Below are 21548 nucleotides of genomic sequence, written 5' to 3' on the forward strand. Positions count from 1 at the left end.
GTCCTGAGGAACCACTGAGTCTGGACTGCACCACCACTTGTCCTGCACAGAAGTTAACACACTTGAATAATTCAACACGGCCGTGTAGAGATGTTGAAACCGTTTCATGTTCGCAAAACAATGTCTAGAACACTTTCCAATGCAGTAAGGTTTCCTTGCTAGCTTACAGCTGAAACCAACATCAATTCACTACCGCACCTTGTCTGTTATCATATGCAAACCATAATTCAAAATATTGCTGATTTTACAAAGCTGATAGTCACAATGTCTCTCAGTCAAGATCATCATTACTGAAGGCTGTGACTCTGTGTGAATGAGGTCCATAGGTCTCACTTTCATTAAAATATATATTGCTTCTTAAATGCAAATGTTGATCAGTACAATAAAATAAGTCCTAAATGGAAACGGGTTGTTTTTCCACCTGTAGTCTCATGAAATACACCAAAACAAGCTCAATAACTCAATGCACACACTCCTGTTGAATATCTATTCCCCTGTATTGTGACTAGACCTGGGTGAAACTGGGTAAATCAAGATGTTTCCATGGCGATTTACTTTAAAAATAAATGACTTTATGCATTTTATTTAGTTACTAAAGTCAAATTGCTTGATTTAATGCATACATTACATTTTAATTTGAATGATATTGAACTCAACTCTGGATCGAGTGACTTTCTGTGACTTTGGCAGATGTTGTCATGGTATCTGCTATCGGGAATCTGAACCTGGGATCGTGGTGACACTAGTGTTCACTGCTATCGGGATACTGAACCTGGGATCGTGGTGACACTAGTGTTCACTGCTATCGGGATACTGAACCTGGGATCGTGGTGACCCTAGTGTTCACTGCTACGGTCTTCTACAGTGGGGTTCTAGAGAGCGGGTATATCACGTGGTTGTGTGTGGCTCAGTTGGTAGACCATGGCACTTGGCAATACCAGGGCTGTGGGTTCAGTTACTGCAAAACCAGGGCTGTGGGTTCAGTTACCGTTGGTGGGTTCAGTACTGCAATACCAGGGCGGTGGGTTCAGTACTGCAATACCAGGGCGGTGGGTTCAGTACTGCAATACCAGGGCTGTGGGTTCAGTACTGCAATACCAGGGCGGTGGGTTCAGTACTGCAATACCAGGGCGGTGGGTTCAGTACTGCAATACCAGGGCGGTGGGTTCAGTACTGCAATACCAGGGCGGTGGGTTCAGTACTGCAATACCAGGGCGGTGGGTTCAGTTACTGCAATACCAGGGCTGTGGGTTCAGTTACTGCAATACCAGGGCTGTGGGTTCAGTACTGCAATACCAGGGCTGTGGGTTCAGTACTGCAATACCAGGGCTGTGGGTTCAGTACTGCAATACCAGGGCTGTGGGTTCAGTTACTGCAATACCAGGGCTGTGGGTTCAGTACTGCGATACCAGGGCTGTGGGTTCAGTTACTGCGATACCAGGGCTGTGGGTTCAGTTACTGCGATACCAGGGCTGTGGGTTCAGTTACTGCGATACCAGGGCTGTGGGTTCAGTTACTGCGATACCAGGGCTGTGGGTTCAGTTACTGCGATACCAGGGCTGTGGGTTCAGTTACTGCGATACCAGGGCTGTGGGTTCAGTTACTGCGATACCAGGGCTGTGGGTTCAGTTACTGCGATACCAGGGCTGTGGGTTCAGTTACTGCGATACCAGGGCTGTGGGTTCAGTTACTGCGATACCAGGGCTGTGGGTTCAGTTACTGCGATACCAGGGCTGTGGGTTCAGTTACTGCGATACCAGGGCTGTGGGTTCAGTTACTGCGATACCAGGGCTGTGGGTTCAGTTACTGCGATACCAGGGCTGTGGGTTCAGTTACTGCGATACCAGGGCTGTGGGTTCAGTTACTGCGATACCAGGGCTGTGGGTTCAGTTACCGTTGGTATCACCAGTACTGGAGATGAAGAAAAAATAATGTAAGCATCAATTATTTATTTTTCTATTGTATGTTTTTTCCGTGTACCTCTGTGTTGAACTGCTTTGCTTTATCTTGACGCAGTTGCAAATGAGAACTTGTTCTCAACTAGCCTACCTGGTTAAATAAAAATAGTGAGGTGATTTGAATAAATGGATCTGCTAAATGTCATGTATCTGAGTGTACAGTGGTCTGGTCTTTCTCTGCTAAATGGCATGTATCTGAGTGTACAGTGGTCTGGTCTTTCTCTGCTAAATGGCATGTATCTGAGTGTCCAGTGGTCTGGTCTTTCTCTGGTTCCTGTAGAAACTTGGAGGTAAACCCAGGATGGATATGGTGAGTTAACGGCGCCACCCGCTGGGCTCGCTTGGCTCTATGGCGCCCCCCCCCCACCCCGCTGGGCTTTAGCGCGCCCTCCCCAGCTGGGCTCGCCTGGCTTTAGCGCCCCCCCCCCCCTCCCTTGCTGGACTCGCTTGGCTTTAGTGTCCCCCCCTCCCTTGCTGGGCTCGCTTGGCTTTAGTGTCCCCCCACCCCACCCCGCTTGGCTTTAGTGTCCCCCCACCCCGCTTGGCTTTAGCGCCCCCTGCTGGATGAAGTACTTCATTTTCATACTTGAGTAAAACTGAAGATACCTTAATTGAAAATGACTCAAGTGAAAGTAATCCAGTAAGATACTACTTGAGTTGAAGTACTTGGTTTGGTTTGGCTCAGTCTGCTGGCTGGCTTGGCTTGGTTTGGCTCAGTCTGCTGGCTGGCTTGGCTTGGTTTGGCTCAGTCTGCTGGCTGGCTTGGCTTGGTTTGGCTCAGTCTGCTGGCTTGGTTTGGCTCAGTCTGCTGGCTTGGTTTGGCTCAGTCTGCTGGCTGGTTTGGCTCAGTCTGCTGGCTGGCTTGGCTTGGTTTGGCTCAGTCTGCTGGCTGGCTTGGCTTGGTTTGGCTCAGTCTGCTGGCTGGCTTGGCTTGGTTTGGCTCAGTCTGCTGGCTGGCTTGGCTTGGTTTGGCTCAGTCTGCTGGCTGGCTTGGCTTGGTTTGGCTCAGTCTGCTGGCTGGCTTGGCTTGGTTTGGCTCAGTCTGCTGGCTGGCTTGGCTTGGTTTGGCTCAGTCTGCTGGCTGGCTTGGCTCAGTCTGCTGGCTTGGCTTGGCTTGGTTTGGCTCAGTCTGCTGGCTTGGTTTGGCTCAGTCTGCTGGCTGGCTTGGCTTGGTTTGGCTCAGTCTGCTGGCTTGGTTTGGCTCAGTCTGCTGGCTTGGCTTGGCTTGGTTTGGCTCAGTCTGCTGGCTTGGTTTGGCTCAGTCTGCTGGCTTGGTTTGGCTCAGTCTGCTGGCTTGGTTTGGCTCAGTCTGCTGGCTTGGCTTGGCTTGGTTTGGCTCAGTCTGCTGGCTTGGTTTGGCTCAGTCTGCTGGCTTGGTTTGGCTCAGTCTGCTGGCTTGGCTTGGCTCAGTCTGCTGGCTTGGCTTGGCTCAGTCTGCTGGCTTGGCTTGGCTCAGTCTGCTGGCTTGGCTTGGCTCAGTCTGCTGGCTTGGCTTGGCTCAGTCTGCTGGCTTGGCTTGGCTCAGTCTGCTGGCTTGGCTTGGCTCAGTCTGCTGGCTTGGCTTGGTTTGGTTTGGCTCAGTCTGCTGGCTTGGCTTGGCTCAGTCTGCTGGCTTGGCTTGGCTCAGTCTGCTGGCTTGGTTTGGCTCAGTCTGCTGGCTTGGTTTGGCTCAGTCTGCTGGCTTGGTTTGGCTCAGTCTGCTGGCTTGGTTTGGCTCAGTCTGCTGGCTTGGTTTGGCTCAGTCTGCTGGCTGGGTTTGGCTCAGTCTGCTGGCTTGGTTTGGCTCAGTCTGCTGGCTTGGTTTGGCTCAGTCTGCTGGCTTGGTTTGGCTCAGTCTGCTGGCTTGGTTTGGCTCAGTCTGCTGGCTTGGTTTGGCTCAGTCTGCTGGCTTGGCTTGGCTCAGTCTGCTGGTTTGGTTTGGCTCAGTCTGCTGGCTTGGCTTGGCTCAGTCTGCTGGCTTGGCTTGGCTCAGTCTGCTGGCTTGGCTTGGCTCAGTCTGCTGGCTTGGCTTGGCTCAGTCTGCTGGCTTGGCTTGGCTCAGTCTGCTGGCTTGGCTTGGCTCAGTCTGCTGGCTTGGCTTGGCTCAGTCTGCTGGCTTGGCTTGGCTCAGTCTGCTGGCTTGGCTTGGCTCAGTCTGCTGGCTTGGCTTGGCTCAGTCTGCTGGCTTGGCTTGGCTCAGTCTGCTGGCTGGCTTGGTTTGGCTCAGTCTGCTGGCTGGCTTGGTTTGGCTCAGTCTGCTGGCTGGCTTGGTTTGGCTCAGTCTGCTGGCTGGCTTGGTTTGGCTCAGTCTGCTGGCTGGCTTGGTTTGGCTCAGTCTGCTGGCTGGCTTGGTTTGGCTCAGTCTGCTGGCTTGGTTTGGCTCAGTCTGCTGGCTTGGTTTGGCTCAGTCTGCTGGCTTGGTTTGGCTCAGTCTGCTGGCTTGGTTTGGCTCAGTCTGCTGGCTTGGTTTGGCTCAGTCTGCTGGCTTGGTTTGGCTCAGTCTGCTGGCTTGGTTTGGCTCAGTCTGCTGGCTTGGTTTGGCTCAGTCTGCTGGCTTGGTTTGGCTCAGTCTGCTGGCTTGGTTTGGCTCAGTCTGCTGGCTTGGTTTGGCTCAGTCTGCTGGCTTGGTTTGGCTCAGTCTGCTGGCTTGGTTTGGCTCAGTCTGCTGGCTTGGCTTGGCTCAGTCTGCTGGTTTGGTTTGGCTCAGTCTGCTGGCTTGGCTTGGCTCAGTCTGCTGGCTTGGTTTGGCTCAGTCTGCTGGCTTGGCTTGGCTCAGTCTGCTGGCTTGGCTTGGCTCAGTCTGCTGGCTTGGCTTGGCTCAGTCTGCTGGCTTGGCTTGGCTCAGTCTGCTGGCTTGGCTTGGCTCAGTCTGCTGGCTGGCTTGGTTTGGCTCAGTCTGCTGGCTGGCTTGGTTTGGCTCAGTCTGCTGGCTGGCTTGGTTTGGCTCAGTCTGCTGGCTGGCTTGGTTTGGCTCAGTCTGCTGGCTGGCTTGGCTCAGTCGGCTGGCTTGGCTCAGTCTGCTGGCTTGGTTTGGCTCAGTCTGCTTGCTGGCTTGGTTTGGCTCAGTCTGCTGGCTGGCTTGGTTTGGCTCAGTCTGCTGGCTGGCTTGGTTTGGCTCAGTCTGCTGGCTGGCTTGGTTTGGCTCAGTCTGCTGGCTGGCTTGGTTTGGCTCAGTCTGCTGGCTGGCTTGGCTCAGTCGGCTGGCTTGGCTCAGTCGGCTGGCTTGGTTTGGCTCAGTCTGCTGGCTTGGTTTGGCTCAGTCTGCTTGCTGGCTTGGTTTGGCTCAGTCTGCTGGCTGGCTTGGTTTGGCTCAGTCTGCTGGCTGGCTTGGTTTGGCTCAGTCTGCTGGCTGGCTTGGTTTGGCTCAGTCTGCTGGCTGGCTTGGTTTGGCTCAGTCTGCTGGCTGGCTTGGTTTGGCTCAGTCTGCTGGCTGGCTTGGTTTGGCTCAGTCTGCTGGCTGGCTTGGTTCTGCTGCTCAGTCTGCTGGCTGGCTTGGTTTGGCTCAGTCTGCTGGCTGGCTTGGTTTGGCTCAGTCTGCTGGCTGGCTTGGTTTGGCTCAGTCTGCTGGCTGGCTTGGTTTGGCTCAGTCTGCTGGCTGGCTTGGTTTGGCTCAGTCTGCTGGCTGGCTTGGTTTGGCTCAGTCTGCTGGCTGGCTTGGTTTGGCTCAGTCTGCTGGCTGGCTTGGTTTGGCTCAGTCTGCTGGCTGGCTTGGTTTGGCTCAGTCTGCTGGCTGGCTTGGTTTGGCTCAGTCTGCTGGCTGGCTTGGTTTGGCTCAGTCTGCTGGCTGGCTTGGTTTGGCTCAGTCTGCTGGCTGGCTTGGTTTGGCTCAGTCTGCTGGCTGGCTTGGTTTGGCTCAGTCTGCTGGCTGGCTTGGTTTGGCTCAGTCTGCTGGCTGGCTTGGTTTGGCTCAGTCTGCTGGCTGGCTTGGTTTGGCTCAGTCTGCTGGCTGGCTTGGTTTGGCTCAGTCTGCTGGCTGGCTTGGTTTGGCTTCTGCTGGCTTTGGCTCAGTCTGCTGGCTGGCTTGGTTTGGCTCAGTCTGCTGGCTGGCTTGGTTTGGCTCAGTCTGCTGGCTGGCTTGGTTTGGCTCAGTCTGCTGGCTGGCTTGGTTTGGCTCAGTCTGCTGGCTGGCTTGGTTTGGCTCAGTCTGCTGGCTGGCTTGGTTTGGCTCAGTCTGCTGGCTGGCTTGGTTTGGCTCAGTCTGCTGGCTGGCTTGGTTTGGCTCAGTCTGCTGGCTGGCTTGGTTTGGCTCAGTCTGCTGGCTGGCTTGGTTTGGCTCAGTCTGCTGGCTGGCTTGGTTTGGCTCAGTCTGCTGGCTGGCTTGGTTTGGCTCAGTCGGCTGGCTGGCTTGGTTTGGCTCAGTCGGCTGGCTGGCTTGGTTTGGCTCAGTCGGCTGGCTGGCTTGGTTTGGCTCAGTCGGCTGGCTGGCTTGGTTTGGCTCAGTCGGCTGGCTGGCTTGGTTTGGCTCAGTCGGCTGGCTGGCTTGGTTTGGCTCAGTCGGCTGGCTGGCTTGGTTTGGCTCAGTCGGCTGGCTGGCTTGGTTTGGCTCAGTCGGCTGGCTGGCTTGGTTTGGCTCAGTCTGCTGGCTGGCTTGGTTTGGCTCAGTCTGCTGGCTGGCTTGGTTTGGCTCAGTCTGCTGGCTGGCTTGGTTTGGCTCAGTCTGCTGGCTGGCTTGGTTTGGCTCAGTCTGCTGGCTGGCTTGGTTTGGCTCAGTCTGCTGGCTGGCTTGGTTTGGCTCAGTCTGCTGGCTGGCTTGGTTTGGCTCAGTCTGCTGGCTGGCTTGGTTTGGCTCAGTCTGCTGGCTGGCTTGGTTTGGCTCAGTCTGCTGGCTGGCTTGGTTTGGCTCAGTCTGCTGGCTGGCTTGGTTTGGCTCAGTCTGCTGGCTGGCTTGGTTTGGCTCAGTCTGCTGGCTGGCTTGGTTTGGCTCAGTCTGCTGGCTGGCTTGGTTTGGCTCAGTCTGCTGGCTGGCTTGGTTTGGCTCAGTCTGCTGGCTGGCTTGGTTTGGCTCAGTCTGCTGGCTGGCTTGGTTTGGCTCAGTCTGCTGGCTGGCTTGGTTTGGCTCAGTCTGCTGGCTGGCTTGGTTTGGCTCAGTCTGCTGGCTGGCTTGGTTTGGCTCAGTCTGCTGGCTGGCTTGGTTTGGCTCAGTCTGCTGGCTGGCTTGGTTTGGCTCAGTCTGCTGGCTGGCTTGGTTTGGCTCAGTCTGCTGGCTGGCTTGGTTTGGCTCAGTCTGCTGGCTGGCTTGGTTTGGCTCAGTCTGCTGGCTGGCTTGGTTTGGCTCAGTCTGCTGGCTGGCTTGGTTTGGCTCAGTCTGCTGGCTGGCTTGGTTTGGCTCAGTCTGCTGGCTGGCTTGGTTTGGCTCAGTCTGCTGGCTGGCTTGGTTTGGCTCAGTCTGCTGGCTGGCTTGGTTTGGCTCAGTCTGCTGGCTGGCTTGGTTTGGCTCAGTCTGCTGGCTGGCTTGGTTTGGCTCAGTCTGCTGGCTGGCTTGGTTTGGCTCAGTCTGCTGGCTGGCTTGGTTTGGCTCAGTCTGCTGGCTGGCTTGGTTTGGCTCAGTCTGCTGGCTGGCTTGGTTTGGCTCAGTCTGCTGGCTGGCTTGGTTTGGCTCAGTCTGCTGGCTGGCTTGGTTTGGCTCAGTCTGCTGGCTGGCTTGGTTTGGCTCAGTCTGCTGGCTGGCTTGGTTTGGCTCAGTCTGCTGGCTGGCTTGGTTTGGCTCAGTCTGCTGGCTGGCTTGGTTTGGCTCAGTCTGCTGGCTGGCTTGGTTTGGCTCAGTCTGCTGGCTGGCTTGGTTTGGCTCAGTCTGCTGGCTGGCTTGGTTTGGCTCAGTCTGCTGGCTGGCTTGGTTTGGCTCAGTCTGCTGGCTGGCTTGGTTTGGCTCAGTCTGCTGGCTGGCTTGGTTTGGCTCAGTCTGCTGGCTGGCTTGGTTTGGCTCAGTCTGCTGGCTGGCTTGGTTTGGCTCAGTCTGCTGGCTGGCTTGGTTTGGCTCAGTCTGCTGGCTGGCTTGGTTTGGCTCAGTCTGCTGGCTGGCTTGGTTTGGCTCAGTCTGCTGGCTGGCTTGGTTTGGCTCAGTCTGCTGGCTGGCTTGGTTTGGCTCAGTCTGCTGGCTGGCTTGGTTTGGCTCAGTCTGCTGGCTGGCTTGGTTTGGCTCAGTCTGCTGGCTGGCTTGGTTTGGCTCAGTCTGCTGGCTGGCTTGGTTTGGCTCAGTCTGCTGGCTGGCTTGGTTTGGCTCAGTCTGCTGGCTGGCTTGGTTTGGCTCAGTCTGCTGGCTGGCTTGGTTTGGCTCAGTCTGCTGGCTGGCTTGGTTTGGCTCAGTCTGCTGGCTGGCTTGGTTTGGCTCAGTCTGCTGGCTGGCTTGGTTTGGCTCAGTCTGCTGGCTGGCTTGGTTTGGCTCAGTCTGCTGGCTGGCTTGGTTTGGCTCAGTCTGCTGGCTGGCTTGGTTTGGCTCAGTCTGCTGGCTGGCTTGGTTTGGCTCAGTCTGCTGGCTGGCTTGGTTTGGCTCAGTCTGCTGGCTGGCTTGGTTTGGCTCAGTCTGCTGGCTGGCTTGGTTTGGCTCAGTCTGCTGGCTGGCTTGGTTTGGCTCAGTCTGCTGGCTGGCTTGGTTTGGCTCAGTCTGCTGGCTGGCTTGGTTTGGCTCAGTCTGCTGGCTGGCTTGGTTTGGCTCAGTCTGCTGGCTGGCTTGGTTTGGCTCAGTCTGCTGGCTGGCTTGGTTTGGCTCAGTCTGCTGGCTGGCTTGGTTTGGCTCAGTCTGCTGGCTGGCTTGGTTTGGCTCAGTCTGCTGGCTGGCTTGGTTTGGCTCAGTCTGCTGGCTGGCTTGGTTTGGCTCAGTCTGCTGGCTGGCTTGGTTTGGCTCAGTCTGCTGGCTGGCTTGGTTTGGCTCAGTCTGCTGGCTGGCTTGGTTTGGCTCAGTCTGCTGGCTTGGTTTGGCTCAGCTGGCTTGGTTTGGCTCAGTCTGCTGGCTGGCTTGGTTTGGCTCAGTCTGCTGGCTGGCTTGGTTTGGCTCAGTCTGCTGGCTGGCTTGGTTTGGCTCAGTCTGCTGGCTGGCTTGGTTTGGCTCAGTCTGCTGGCTGGCTTGGTTTGGCTCAGTCTGCTGGCTGGCTTGGTTTGGCTCAGTCTGCTGGCTGGCTTGGTTTGGCTCAGTCTGCTGGCTGGCTTGGTTTGGCTCAGTCTGCTGGCTGGCTTGGTTTGGCTCAGTCTGCTGGCTGGCTTGGTTTGGCTCAGTCTGCTGGCTGGCTTGGTTTGGCTCAGTCTGCTGGCTGGCTTGGTTTGGCTCAGTCTGCTGGCTGGCTTGGTTTGGCTCAGTCTGCTGGCTGGCTTGGTTTGGCTCAGTCTGCTGGCTGGCTTGGTTTGGCTCAGTCTGCTGGCTGGCTTGGCAGTCTGCTGGCTGGCTTGGCTCAGTCTGCTGGCTGGCTTGGTTTGGCTCAGTCTGCTGGCTGGCTTGGTTTGGCTCAGTCTGCTGGCTGGCTTGGTTTGGCTCAGTCTGCTGGCTGGCTTGGTTTGGCTCAGTCTGCTGGCTGGCTTGGTTTGGCTCAGTCTGCTGGCTGGCTTGGTTTGGCTCAGTCTGCTGGCTGGCTTGGTTTGGCTCAGTCTGCTGGCTGGCTTGGTTTGGCTCAGTCTGCTGGCTGGCTTGGTTTGGCTCAGTCTGCTGGCTGGCTTGGTTTGGCTCAGTCTGCTGGCTGGCTTGGTTTGGCTCAGTCTGCTGGCTGGCTTGGTTTGGCTCAGTCTGCTGGCTGGCTTGGTTTGGCTCAGTCTGCTGGCTGGCTTGGTTTGGCTCAGTCTGCTGGCTGGCTTGGTTTGGCTCAGTCTGCTGGCTGGCTTGGTTTGGCTCAGTCTGCTGGCTGGCTTGGTTTGGCTCAGTCTGCTGGCTGGCTTGGTTTGGCTCAGTCTGCTGGCTGGCTTGGTTTGGCTCAGTCTGCTGGCTGGCTTGGTTTGGCTCAGTCTGCTGGCTGGCTTGGTTTGGCTCAGTCTGCTGGCTGGCTTGGTTTGGCTCAGTCTGCTGGCTGGCTTGGTTTGGCTCAGTCTGCTGGCTGGCTTGGTTTGGCTCAGTCTGCTGGCTGGCTTGGTTTGGCTCAGTCTGCTGGCTGGCTTGGTTTGGCTCAGTCTGCTGGCTGGCTTGGCTTGGCTCAGTCTGCTGGCTGGCTTGGCTTGGCTCAGTCTGCTGGCTGGCTTGGCTTGGCTCAGTCTGCTGGCTGGCTTGGCTTGGCTCAGTCTGCTGGCTGGCTTGGCTTGGCTCAGTCTGCTGGCTGGCTTGGCTTGGCTCAGTCTGCTGGCTTGGTTTGGCTCAGTCTGCTGGCTTGGTTTGGCTCAGTGCTGGCTTGGTTTGGCTCAGTCTGCTGGCTTGGTTTGGCTCAGTCTGCTGGCTGGGTTTGGCTCAGTCTGCTGGCTGGGTTTGGCTCAGTCTGCTGGCTGGGTTTGGCTCAGTCTGCTGGCTTGGTTTGGCTCAGTCTGCTGGCTGGGTTTGGCTCAGTCTGCTGGCTTGGTGGAATGTTGGACAGTGATCAGGATTTCATTCTAATATACTATCTGCAGTGTTCTCTCTCGTTCGTCTTTCACTTCTCTCTCTCTCGTCTCCTTTTGCTCTCTTCACGACAACAGGAGCAAATCGTTGAATGACATCAGGCGGTTCCCGTCGCCCACGCAAGTGGTGCGCCAGGTTTCTGAGGGTGGCATGGAGCTGAGCCCCAGCGCCGTGAGCCAAGACCAGCTGCAGATGGTCAGAGCCCGGGTCCACGAGAGTGAGGCCAAGTGGCACAATGTGAGTCCACACACTCAGGCATCCATTACCTGTCCCATCCTGACCAGTCTAACTACTCTCCTGACCCATTTCTCATCTGACTGAAATTCTACAATCGGTGATCTCTTTGTGCCCCAACCTAGGACTCTGTCAAATCAACCTGACCTCTTTAAAGTGTTTAAAAACCACACTCCCTGGAGGTCTTCACTGGGTTAATTGTTGCCACTACAAATTAATTCAACAGCAGTTCTTGTCTCCGTCGTGATTCATCTTGTTTTAAGTGTTACCCCCCCCCCCCCCTACCTCCTGTCAGGACCTGACCAAGTGGAAGCTCCGGCGGCACAGGTCTAACTGTGACCTGCGGAGGAAGATGCAGGAGAGAGACAACATCGTCCTGATGGCCAACGCAGGGGTCGTTACTGTCGGGACATTCAATAGTCTGCAAGAGGACAGGTAAAGGGGACGGACATGGAAGACAGACTTGAATAACTTTAGAGTAGTACCTGTATGTGTGTGTGGATGCCTGCCTGCCCATTCTGCTGTGACATGATCATCACTATTCATATTTTTCCTCTCTTCATCTGGTTTCACAGGGAAGAGGATGAGGAGTCCCTATGCAGCAATGGCCACAAGGTCTCTCCGTCCACCTCGTTCAAGGAGGGTTCCCTGGAGCTCCGACCCCACACCAGAGCCCCCACCTCGGTCAAGGAGGGTTCCCTGGTGCTCCGACCCCACACCAGAGCCCCCACCTCGGTAAGTGAGGGTTCCCTGGAGCTCCGACCCCACACCAGAGATCCGCTGGCCCTCAGCTCCTCCGAGGAGTCATCCTACAGCCCCGGAGTGTCGGAACCCTTCACCGCCCCCAGCGTGACCCTCCAGGGACCCGGAGCCGTGCCCCAATCAGAGCCCCTCGTCCTAGAGGGGAGGCGTCACACACCGGTGGAGCCAGACGGAGCTGGAGGATTAGCCACTTTCCCCAACTCTGCCTCTCCCATCTCCTCCCAGACCCAGACCATCTCTAGCCCAGCTCTCTTCATCTCCACTGGACGAGACCACAACGTCTCCTTGCTCTCAAATGGGATCCCGACGACCCTCCCTGGATCTAGCTCCAGTCTTACTACTGGTACCAGTTCTTCTCTAACTACCTCTGACCCGGTGAACGGTACCGGCTCTAACCTAACCAGCGGTACCGGCTCCCACAGCCCCTCTGCCTCCATGGACATCCCAGACCAAGCCCTCCTCTCTACTGTAGAGTCCCTGACCTCGGTGGGAGCCCCGGGTCATGTCTCAGCTCCCCAGCAGCAGGAGCTTCCCCTCTACAGGTACAGCTCCAGGGCTCCGGGAGGAAGAGGAAGAGGATCTGCCTCTCTCCCCAGGGGATACCGCCGGTCTGAGGGCTCTTTGTCCTGCCTCTCTGCCGGCTTCACCCCCCGGCCGTTTGGAGCCAAGTCCTCCAGAGTGTCCTCGCTACCCAGGCTCTACAATGTGAGGAATGCCTCTGTCTCTGTCCCTCTGTCTCTCTCTGTCCCCCCCGTCTCTCCCTCTGTTTCTCTCTGTGTGACTAATGCCCCCTTCATTTGTACAGTGTTTCAGTATTATTCAGTTCTTCTGCAGGTTGTGCAACAGTTGTACACTACATCTCTTGTGATTGGATGCTCCCATGTTCATTGTCTATCTAAATAAATGTGTGTGTGTGGGTAGTCTTGGTACTTGTAGTCCTCCTTGTTAGTATGTGGTGTGTGTGGGTGGTCTTGGTACTTGTAGTCCTCCTTGTTAGTATGTGGAGGTGTGTGTGTGTGTGTGTGTGTGTGTGGGTGGTCTTGGTACTTGTAGTCCTCCTTGTTAGTATGTGGTGTGTGTGGGTGGTCTTGGTACTTGTAGTCCTCCTTGTTAGTATGTGGAGGTGTGTGTGTGTGTGTGTGTGTGTGGGTGGTCTTGGTACTTGTAGTCCTCCTTGTTAGTATGTGGTGTGTGTGGGTGGTCTTGGTACTTGTAGTCCTCCTTGTTAGTATGTGGAGGTGTGGGTGGTACTGGTACTTGTAGTTATCCTTGGGTGTATGTGGAGAGTGTGTGTGGTCTTGGTACTTGTAGTCCTCCTTGGTAGTATGTGGAGGGAGAGGTGTGGGTGGTCTTGGTACTTGTAGTTCTCCTTGGTAGTATGTGGTGGGAGAGGTGTGGGTGGTCTTGGTACTTGTAGTTCTCCTTGGTAGTATGTGGAGGGAGAGGTGTGGGTGGTCTTGGTACTTGTAGTTCTCCCTGGTAGTATGTGGAGGGAGAGGGGTGTGTGTGTGTGTGTGTGTGTGGTCTTGGTACTTGTAGTCCTCCTTGGTAGTATGTGGAGGGAGAGGTGTGGGTGGTCTTGGTACTTGTAGTTCTCCCTGGTAGTATGTGGACGGAGAGGTGTGTGGGTGGTCTTGGTACTTGTAGTTCTCCTTGGTAGTATGTGGAGGGAGAGGTGTGTGTGTATGGGTGGTCTTGGTACTTGTAGTTCTCCCTGGTAGTATGTGGAGGGAGGTGTGTGGGTGGTCTTGGTACTTGTAGTTCTCCCTGGTAGTATGTGGAGGGAGAGGTGTGTGTGGTCTTGGTACTTGTAGTTCTCCTTGGTAGTATGTGGAGGGAGGTGTGTGTGTGCGGTCTTGTTACCGTGTGCTTCCTGATCCTCTTCCGTCTCCTATGAATAATGCAGTAGTATAACAGGAGACTGCTGGCTGACTCACTGCCCAGCCTGATGCCCAATGGCACCCTATTCCCTATATAGGGCGGCAGGTAGCCTAGTGGTTAGAGCGTTGGGCCAGCAACCTGTTCCCTATATAGGGCCCGGCAGGTAGCCTAGTGGTTAGAGCGTTGGGCCAGCAACCTGTTCCCTATATAGGGCGGCAGGTAGCCTAGTGGTTAGAGCGTTGGGCCAGCAACCTGTTCCCTATATAGGGCGGCAGGTAGCCTAGTGGTTAGAGCGTTGGGCCAGTGACAGGTAGCCTAGTGGTTAGAGCGTTGGGCCAGCAACCTGTTCTCTATATAGGGCGGCAGGTAGCCTAGTGGTTAGAGCGTTGGGCCAGAAACCTGTTCCCTATATAGGGCCAGCAGGTAGCCTAGTGGTTAGACCGTTGGGCCAGCAACCTGTTCCTTCTATAGGGCGGCAGGTAGCCTAGTGGTTAGAGCGTTGGGCCAGCACCCTGTTCCCTATATAGGGCGGCAGGGAGCCTAGTGGTTAGAGCATTGGGCCAGCAACCTGTTCCCTATATAGGGCGGCAGGGAGCCTAGTGGTTAGAGCGTTGGGCCAGCAACCTGTTCCCTATATAGGGCGGCAGGTAGCCTAGTGGTTAGAGCGTTGGGCCAGCAACCTGTTCCCTATATAGGGCGGCAGGTAGCCTAGTGGTTAGACCGTTGTGCCAGTGACAGGTAGCCTAGTGGTTAGAGCGTTGGGCCAGCAACCTGTTCCTTCTATAGGGCGGCAGGTAGCCTAGTGGTTAGAGTGTTGGGCCAGCACCCTGTTCCCTATATAGGGCGGCAGGTAGCCTAGTGGTTAGAGCGTTGGGCCGGCACCCTGTTCCCTATATAGGGCGACAGGTAGCCTAGTGGTTAGAGCGTTGGGCCGGTAACCGAAAGGTCACTGGTTTCAATACCCGAGCAGACAAGGTGAAAAACCTGTCAATGTGCCCTTGAGCAAAGCAGTTCATCGTAATTTTCTCCAGGGACACAACACATTACACTGCACTCATCATACTACTATGACTGACCCTGTAAAACAACACCTATCAAACTACTATGACTGACCCTGTACAACAACACCTATCATACTACTATGACTGACCCTGTAAAACAACACCTATCAAACTACTATGACTGACCCTGTACAACAACACCTATCATACTACTATGACTGACCCTGTAAAACAACACCTCTCATACTACTGACTGACCCTGTAAAACAACACCTCTCATACTACTATGACTGACCCTGTAAAACAACACCTCTCATACTACTGACTGACCCTGTAAAGCAACACCTCTCATACTACTATGACTGACCCTGTAAAACAACACCTCTCATACTACTATGACTGACCCTGTAAAACAACACCTCTCATACTACTATGACTGACCCTGTAAAACAACACCTCTCATACTACTGACTGACCCTGTAAAACAACACCTCTCATACTACTATGACTGACCCTGTAAAACAACACCTATCATACTACTATGACTGACCCTGTAAAACAACACCTATCATACTACTATGACTGACCCTGTAGAACTCTGCCCTGTCTTCTACCTACAGTTGGAGAACTCTCTGCTGAATGAAAATGGAAACGGTTCCCTGCTCCCCACCGAGACTGCTCCCTCACGCCCCCAGAAAATGGTCACTATCTCGGAGGTCGCTGTCAGGGCTCAGCCCTGGGCCACAGCCAATCAGAGCAGAGTGAACCAGGAAGTAGAGGGTGGGAGTCAGACCCAGCCCTCCATCCTGAAGACCAGAGGGGTTCCTGGACCTGCCACCCACCCCAAACCCTTACCCCCTTCTCTCCGGCCCAGCCTCCCTGTCTCAGTCAGACAGAATGGCTCTGCCCAGGTGAGCTCAACACCTTGTGAAACCCATCATCTGTACCTGGACTGTCTTAATTAGGTCCGGGGTTTCACCCAACTGTTTATTTCACCTGTATTTAACCAGGTCGGCCGGTTGAGAACACCTTTATTTAACCAGGTAGGCCAGTTGAGAACACCTTTATTTAACCAGGTAGGCCAGTTGAGAACACCTTTATTTAACCAGGTAGGCTAGTTGAGAACAAGTTCTCATTTACAACTGCGACCTGGCCAAGATAAAGAAAAGCAGTGTGACACAACAGAGTTACACATGAAGTAAACAAACAGTCAATAACACAATAGGAAAGTCAGTGTTTGCACATGAGGTAGGACAAGGGAGGGAAAGCAATGAGGAGGCCATTGTGGTGAAAAAATTACAATATAGCAATTACACTGGAGTGGTAGATGTTGCAGAAGATAAATGTGCAAGTAGAGATACTGGGGTGCAAAGGAGCATAACAATTTGGGGATGAGGTAGTTGGTTGGGCTATTTACAGATTGGCTGTGTAGAGGTGAGCTGCTCTGACAGCTGATGCTTAAAGTTAGTGAGGGAGATATGAGTCTCCAGCTTCAATGATTTTTGCAGTTCGTTCCAGTCATTGGCAGAGGAGAACTGGAAGGAAAGGCGGCCAAAGGAGGAATTGGCTTTGGGAATGACCAGTGAGATATACCTGCTGGAGTGCGTGCTATGGGTGGTTGCTGCTATGGTGACCAGTGAGCTGAGATAAGGCAGGGCTTTACCTAGCATAAACTTATAGATGACCTGGAGCAAGTGGGTTTGGTGACAAATATGTAGCGAGGGCCTGCCAACGAGAGCGTACAGGTCGCAGTGGTGTGTAGTACTGCGAGTGGTGCAGTGGTGTGTAGTACTATATGGGGCTTTGGTGACAAAACGGATGGCACTGAACGACTGCATCCAATCTGCTGACTAGAGTGTTGGAGACTTTTGTAAATGACATCAACGAAGTCAAGGATTGGTAGGATAGTCAGTTGTACGAGGGTATGTTTGGCAGCATGAGTGAAGGACGCTTTGTTGCAATATAGGAAGCCGGTTTTAGATTTAATTTTGGATTGGAGATGTTTAATGTGAATCTGGAAGGAGAGTTTAGTCTAACCAGACATCTAGGTATTTGTAGTTGGTATTTGGTAGACATATATTTGTAGACATATTCTAAGTCAAAACTGTCCAGAGTAGTGATGCTAGACGGGCGGGCAGCGATCGGTTGAAGAGCATGCATTTAGTTTTACTTGCATTTAAGAGCAGTTGGAGGCCACGGAAGGAGAGTTGTATAGCATTGAAGCTCGTCTGGAGGTTAGTTAACAGTGTCCAACGAAGGGCCAGAGGTAAACAGAATGTTGTCGTCTGAGTCAAGGTGGATCAGAGAATAACCAGCAGCAAGAGCGACATCATTGATATATACAGAGAAGAGAGTCGGCCCGAGAAATGAACCCTGTGGCACCCCCATACAGACTGCCAGAGGTCCGGACAACAGACCCTCCGATTTGACACACTGAACTCTATCAGAGAAGTAGTTGGTGAACCAGGCGAGGCAGTCATTTGAGAAACCAGGGCTGTTGAGTCTGCCAATAAGAATGTGGTGATTGACAGTCGAAAGCCTTGGCCAGGTCAATGAATACGGCTGTACAGTTCTCTTATCGATGGCGGTTATGATATCGTTTAGGACTTTGAGCGTGGCTGAGGTGCACCCGTGACTGGGGAAGGTACAGTGGGATTCTAAATGGTTGGTGATCTGTTTGTTACTTGGCTTTCGAAGACCTTCGAGAGGCAGGGTAGGATGGATATATCAGAATCAGTTTGGGTCTAGTGTCTCCCCCTTTGAAGAGGGGGATGACTGCGGGAGCTTTCCAATCTTTGGGGATCTCAGACGATATGAAAGAGGTTGAAAAGGCTAGTAATAGGGGTGGCAACAATTTCGGCAGATAATTTTAGAACGAAGGGGTCCAGATTGTCTAGCCCGGCTGATTTGTAGGGGTCCAGATTTTGCAGCTCTTTCAGAACATCCGCTTTATGGGTGATGGGGAAATGTGGAGGCTTGGGCTAGTTGCTGTGGGGGATGTAGAGCTGTTGACCAGAATAGGGGTAGCCAGGTGGAAAGCATGGCCAGCTGTAGAAAAATGCTTATTGAAATTCTCTATCGTAGTGTTATCGGCGGTGACTGTCTTTCCTAGCCTCAGTGCAGTGGGCAGCTGCATGGATTTTAGGTTCCCCTGAACTTTTTCAGAGTTTGTGCTACAGGATGCTAATTTCTGATAAAAGCTAGCCTTTGCTTTCCTAACTGCCTGTGTATATTGGTTCCTAACTTCCCTGAAAAGTTGTATATCACGGGGGCTATTCGATGCTAATGCAGTACGCCACAGGATGTTTTTGTGCTGGTCAAGGGCAGTCAGTTCTGGCGTGAACCAAGGGCTATATCTGTTCCTAGTTTTACATTTTTTTTTAATGGGGCATGCTTATTTAAGTTGGTAAGGAATGTATTTTTAAAGAATAACCAGGTATCCTCTACTGACGGGTTGAGGTCAATATCCTTACAGGAGACCCGGGCCAGGTCGATTAGAAAAACCTGCTCACAGAAGTGTTTCAGGGAGCGTTTGACAGTGATGAGTGGAGGTCGCTTGACTGCAGACCCATTACGGACGCAGGCAATGAGGCAGTGGTCACTGAGATCCCTGGTTGAAGACAGTAGAGATATTTAGTGAGCAGGTTAGTCAGGATATCTATGAGGGTGCCTGTGTTTACGGATTTGGGGTTGCACCTTAATTGATAATTTGTGTAAGATTAAGGGTATCTAGTTTAGATTGCAGGACGGCCGGGGGTGTTGAGCATGTCCCAGTTTAGGTCACCTAGCAGCACGAGCTCTGAAGAAAGATGGGGGGGAAATCAATTCACATAATGGTGTCCAGAGCACAGCTGGGGGCAGAAGGTGGTCTATATAGCAAGCAGCAACGGTGAGAGACTGTTTTCTGAAAAGGTGGATTTTTAAAAGTAGAAGCTTGAATTATTTGGGCACAGACCTGGATAGCATGACAGAACTCTAGGCTATATCTGCAGTAGATTGCAACTCCGCCCCCTTTGGCAGTTCTATCTTGTCGGAAAATGTTATAGTTAGGGATGGCAATTTCAGGGTTTTTGTCTCCCTAAGCCAGGATTGACATGGCTAGGACATCAGGGTTGGCAGAGTGCTGAAGCAGCGAATAAAACAAACTTAGGGAGGAGGCTTCTGATGTTAACATGCATGAAACCAAGACTTTTACGGTTACAGAAGTCAACAGATGAGAGCACCTGGGGAATGGGAGTGGAGCTAGGGGCTGTAGGGCCTGGGTTAACCTCTACATCACTAGAGGAGGAGTAGGGTAAGAGTATGGCTAAAGGCTATAAGAACTGGTCGTCTAGTGTGTTCGGAACAGAGAGTAAAAGGAGCAGGTTTCTGGGAGCTGAAGAATAGATTCAAGGCATAATGTACAGACAAGGATGTGAATACAGTGGAGGTAAACCTAGGCATTGTGTGATGATGAGTGAGGTTTTGTCTCTAGAGACACCATTTAAACCAGGTGGGAGATAGCTAGCCCTTTTGTTCTAAGGCATATTGAGCAGGGCTGGAGGCTCTACAGTGAAATAAGAAAACAATCACTAACCAAAACAGCAATGGGAAAAGGCATATTGACATTAGGGAGAGGCATGAGTAGCCGAGTGATCATAGGGTCCAGTGAGTAGCTAGGCGAGCTGTTGGCACGGCGATTCAGACAGCTAGCGGGCCGGGGTTAGCAGAAGGGCCTTAGGGGGATGTCGCGACGGAAGGGTCTGTTGTAGCCTCCTCGGACGGTTACATCGGCAGACCAGTTGGGATGGATTGGCAGGGCTCCGTGTAGTAAAAGGGGTCCAGGCCAATTGGCAAAATGGGTATTGTAGCCCAAGAAATTGACTGATGGACCTCTTCAGCTAGCCGAGAGATGGGCATAGCACGAGGCTAGGCTAACTGGTGTTTGCTTCCGGACAGAGACGTTAGCCTGGAGTAGCCATTCGGATAGCAGCTAGCTAGCTGGGAGATGGGCGTAGCACATGGCTAGGCTAACTGGTGTTTGCTTCCGGACAGAGACGTTAGCCTGGAGTACCCATTTAGGATAGCAGCTAGCTAGCTGCGATAATCCAGGTGAAAAAGTTCAGAGCTTGCGGTAGGAATCCGGAGATGTGGTAGAGAGGAAGCGGTCCCCGATATGCTCTGGGTTGAATCGCGCTGTGCAGATTGGCAGTAGTTGACCGGGCTGAGGTTAGGTGATGACAGCTAGCAGTGGCTAACTGACTACTAGCTACTAACTAGTTAGCTGGCTAGCGTCTGTTGGTTCTATAGAAAATAGTAGATCCATACCACATTGGGTGAGGTGGGTTTCAGGAGAGTATGTTAAAATTGAGGTAAAAAATATATTAAATTATTTATGAAGGAAACAAAGATATCTACACGTGACAAGACAAAGACGTCTGACTGCTACGCCATCTTGGAGTACTACAACGATGTGTATAAACCATAGCACTGGGGTGCTTTATTGAAGCCATTGAGTAGCCATCTTGGAACTCCTCAATTGTAGGACTTTGAACCTGCCCTCGTGGGGGGGGGGGGATCTGGTTTCGTGGCACATCGAATCTCCAGGTGTCACCTTCACCTCGTCTCCTCCTCAGGTACGTCACAGTGACAGAGTGAGTCTTACCTTGAAGATGAACAGTCGACCACACTTTGGTTTCAACACTCACTGGGACTCGACAGGAGCAAGAGTCGGAGGCATCCAACCAGGTGAGAGTTGACTTCACCTCTCCCCTCCTTCAGGAATGGATGGGGACACCTATGTCCTGTGTACCGTGTTGTTGTTAGCATTGGTTGTAATCCAATAAGAGTTTACCAAAGTAGGTCAACAGAAATGTAGCAACAGCAGTAAGAAATGGATGAATAGAAGTTTGAACAAACAGATTAATATTTATCTTTTTTTGGGGCGGGGGGTATGTTTTAGTCTAAAGGTGTCTTGGTGCTAGAAACGGTTGAATTGACCGTGGCTGGGTCGTTAGTAATGACACACTGGTTGTTCCACCGATGTCCATTACCTACAGTACAGGGAGATATTCATGAATGTTTAAACAGACCTGTGAGAGGTGTGACTTACCCTGCAACAGAGACCTAGTCAGAACCACTCTGGATATCTGTACTCAGGAGATCGACAACCTTATCCTGTTCCTCTGGGTCGGTCAGGTGTGACTGCAAATACCATCTACTACTGTCCTGTAGCTACTCTCTCTCCTGCTGTCCTGTAGCTACTCTCTCTCTCTCCTGCTGTCCTGTAGCTACTCTCTCTCTCTCCTGCTGTCCTGTAGCTCCTCTCTCTCTCTCCTGCTGTCCTGTAGCTCCTCTCTCTCTCTCCTGCTGTCCTGTAGCTCCTCTCTCTCTCTCCTGCTGTCCTGTAGCTCCTCTCTCTCTCTCCTGCTGTCCTGTAGCTCCTCTCTCTCTCTCCTGCTGTCCTGTAGCTCCTCTCTCTCTCTCCTGCTGTCCTGTAGCTCCTCTCTCTCTCTCCTGCTGTCCTGTAGCTCCTCTCTCTCTCTCCTGCTGTCCTGTAGCTCCTCTCTCTCTCTCCTGCTGTCCTGTAGCTCCTCTCTCGGTCTCTGTCTCGTAGCTCCTGCTGGCCTGTAGCTTGCCTCAACATAGTGAAAGCCTCTCCTCTCCCTCCAGGTAGTCCTGCAGAGTTGTGCCAGCTCCGTGCAGGTGATGAGATAGTGTCTGTTGGTGGGCACAGGGTGGCAGAGATGAGCCACAGCCAGTGGAAGGGCATGATGACCTCTGCCCTGCAGAAAGGCAGTCTCACCATGGATGTACAGCGCTATGGTAACAACGGTGTGCGAAAGAGACTCCCCCTGACCTGCTGGGAGCTTTGTTTGTCCCTCACCACTTCCCCCCCTGACCTGCTGGGAGCTTTGTTTGTCCCTCACCACTTCCCCCCCCTGACCTGCTGGGAGCTTTGTTTGTCCCTCACCACCTCTTCCCCCCCTGACCTGCTGGGAGCTTTGTTTGTCCCTCACCACTTCTCCCCCCCTGACCTGCTGGGAGCTTTGTTTGTCCCTTACCACTTCCCCCCCCCCCTGACCTGCTGGGAACTCTGTCTGTCCCTCACCACTTGCCGTCCTGTAGTGTTTACTGATTTTGTGAATCAATGTTTGTAAACCCTGTGGGACCGGGCCTGTGTTGTGACGGACTGGGTCAGAGGCCCCTGTGGGATCGGGCCTGTGTTGTGACGGACTGGGTCAGAGG

The 21548-nt window shown here is 53.3% G+C and overlaps 1 protein-coding gene across 1 annotated transcript in view; it reads left to right on the top strand.

Moving 5' to 3' along the window:
* Positions 1 to 21548, top strand: part of LOC139412759 (LIM domain 7b) — a 67057-nt gene that overhangs the window by 19675 nt on the left and 25834 nt on the right. The window contains exons 9-16 of the mRNA XM_071159446.1: positions 2239 to 2268; positions 10521 to 10680; positions 10973 to 11112; positions 11253 to 11371; positions 11453 to 12144; positions 14942 to 15232; positions 19937 to 20048; positions 20973 to 21134. Of these exons, the coding sequence (XP_071015547.1) occupies positions 2239 to 2268; positions 10521 to 10680; positions 10973 to 11112; positions 11253 to 11371; positions 11453 to 12144; positions 14942 to 15232; positions 19937 to 20048; positions 20973 to 21134 (1706 nt within the window). The remainder of the gene's footprint in view (positions 1 to 2238; positions 2269 to 10520; positions 10681 to 10972; positions 11113 to 11252; positions 11372 to 11452; positions 12145 to 14941; positions 15233 to 19936; positions 20049 to 20972; positions 21135 to 21548) is intronic.

Source organism: Oncorhynchus clarkii, chromosome 7 (genome assembly GCF_045791955.1).
Source record: "Oncorhynchus clarkii lewisi isolate Uvic-CL-2024 chromosome 7, UVic_Ocla_1.0, whole genome shotgun sequence".
Taxonomy (NCBI): domain Eukaryota; kingdom Metazoa; phylum Chordata; class Actinopteri; order Salmoniformes; family Salmonidae; genus Oncorhynchus; species Oncorhynchus clarkii.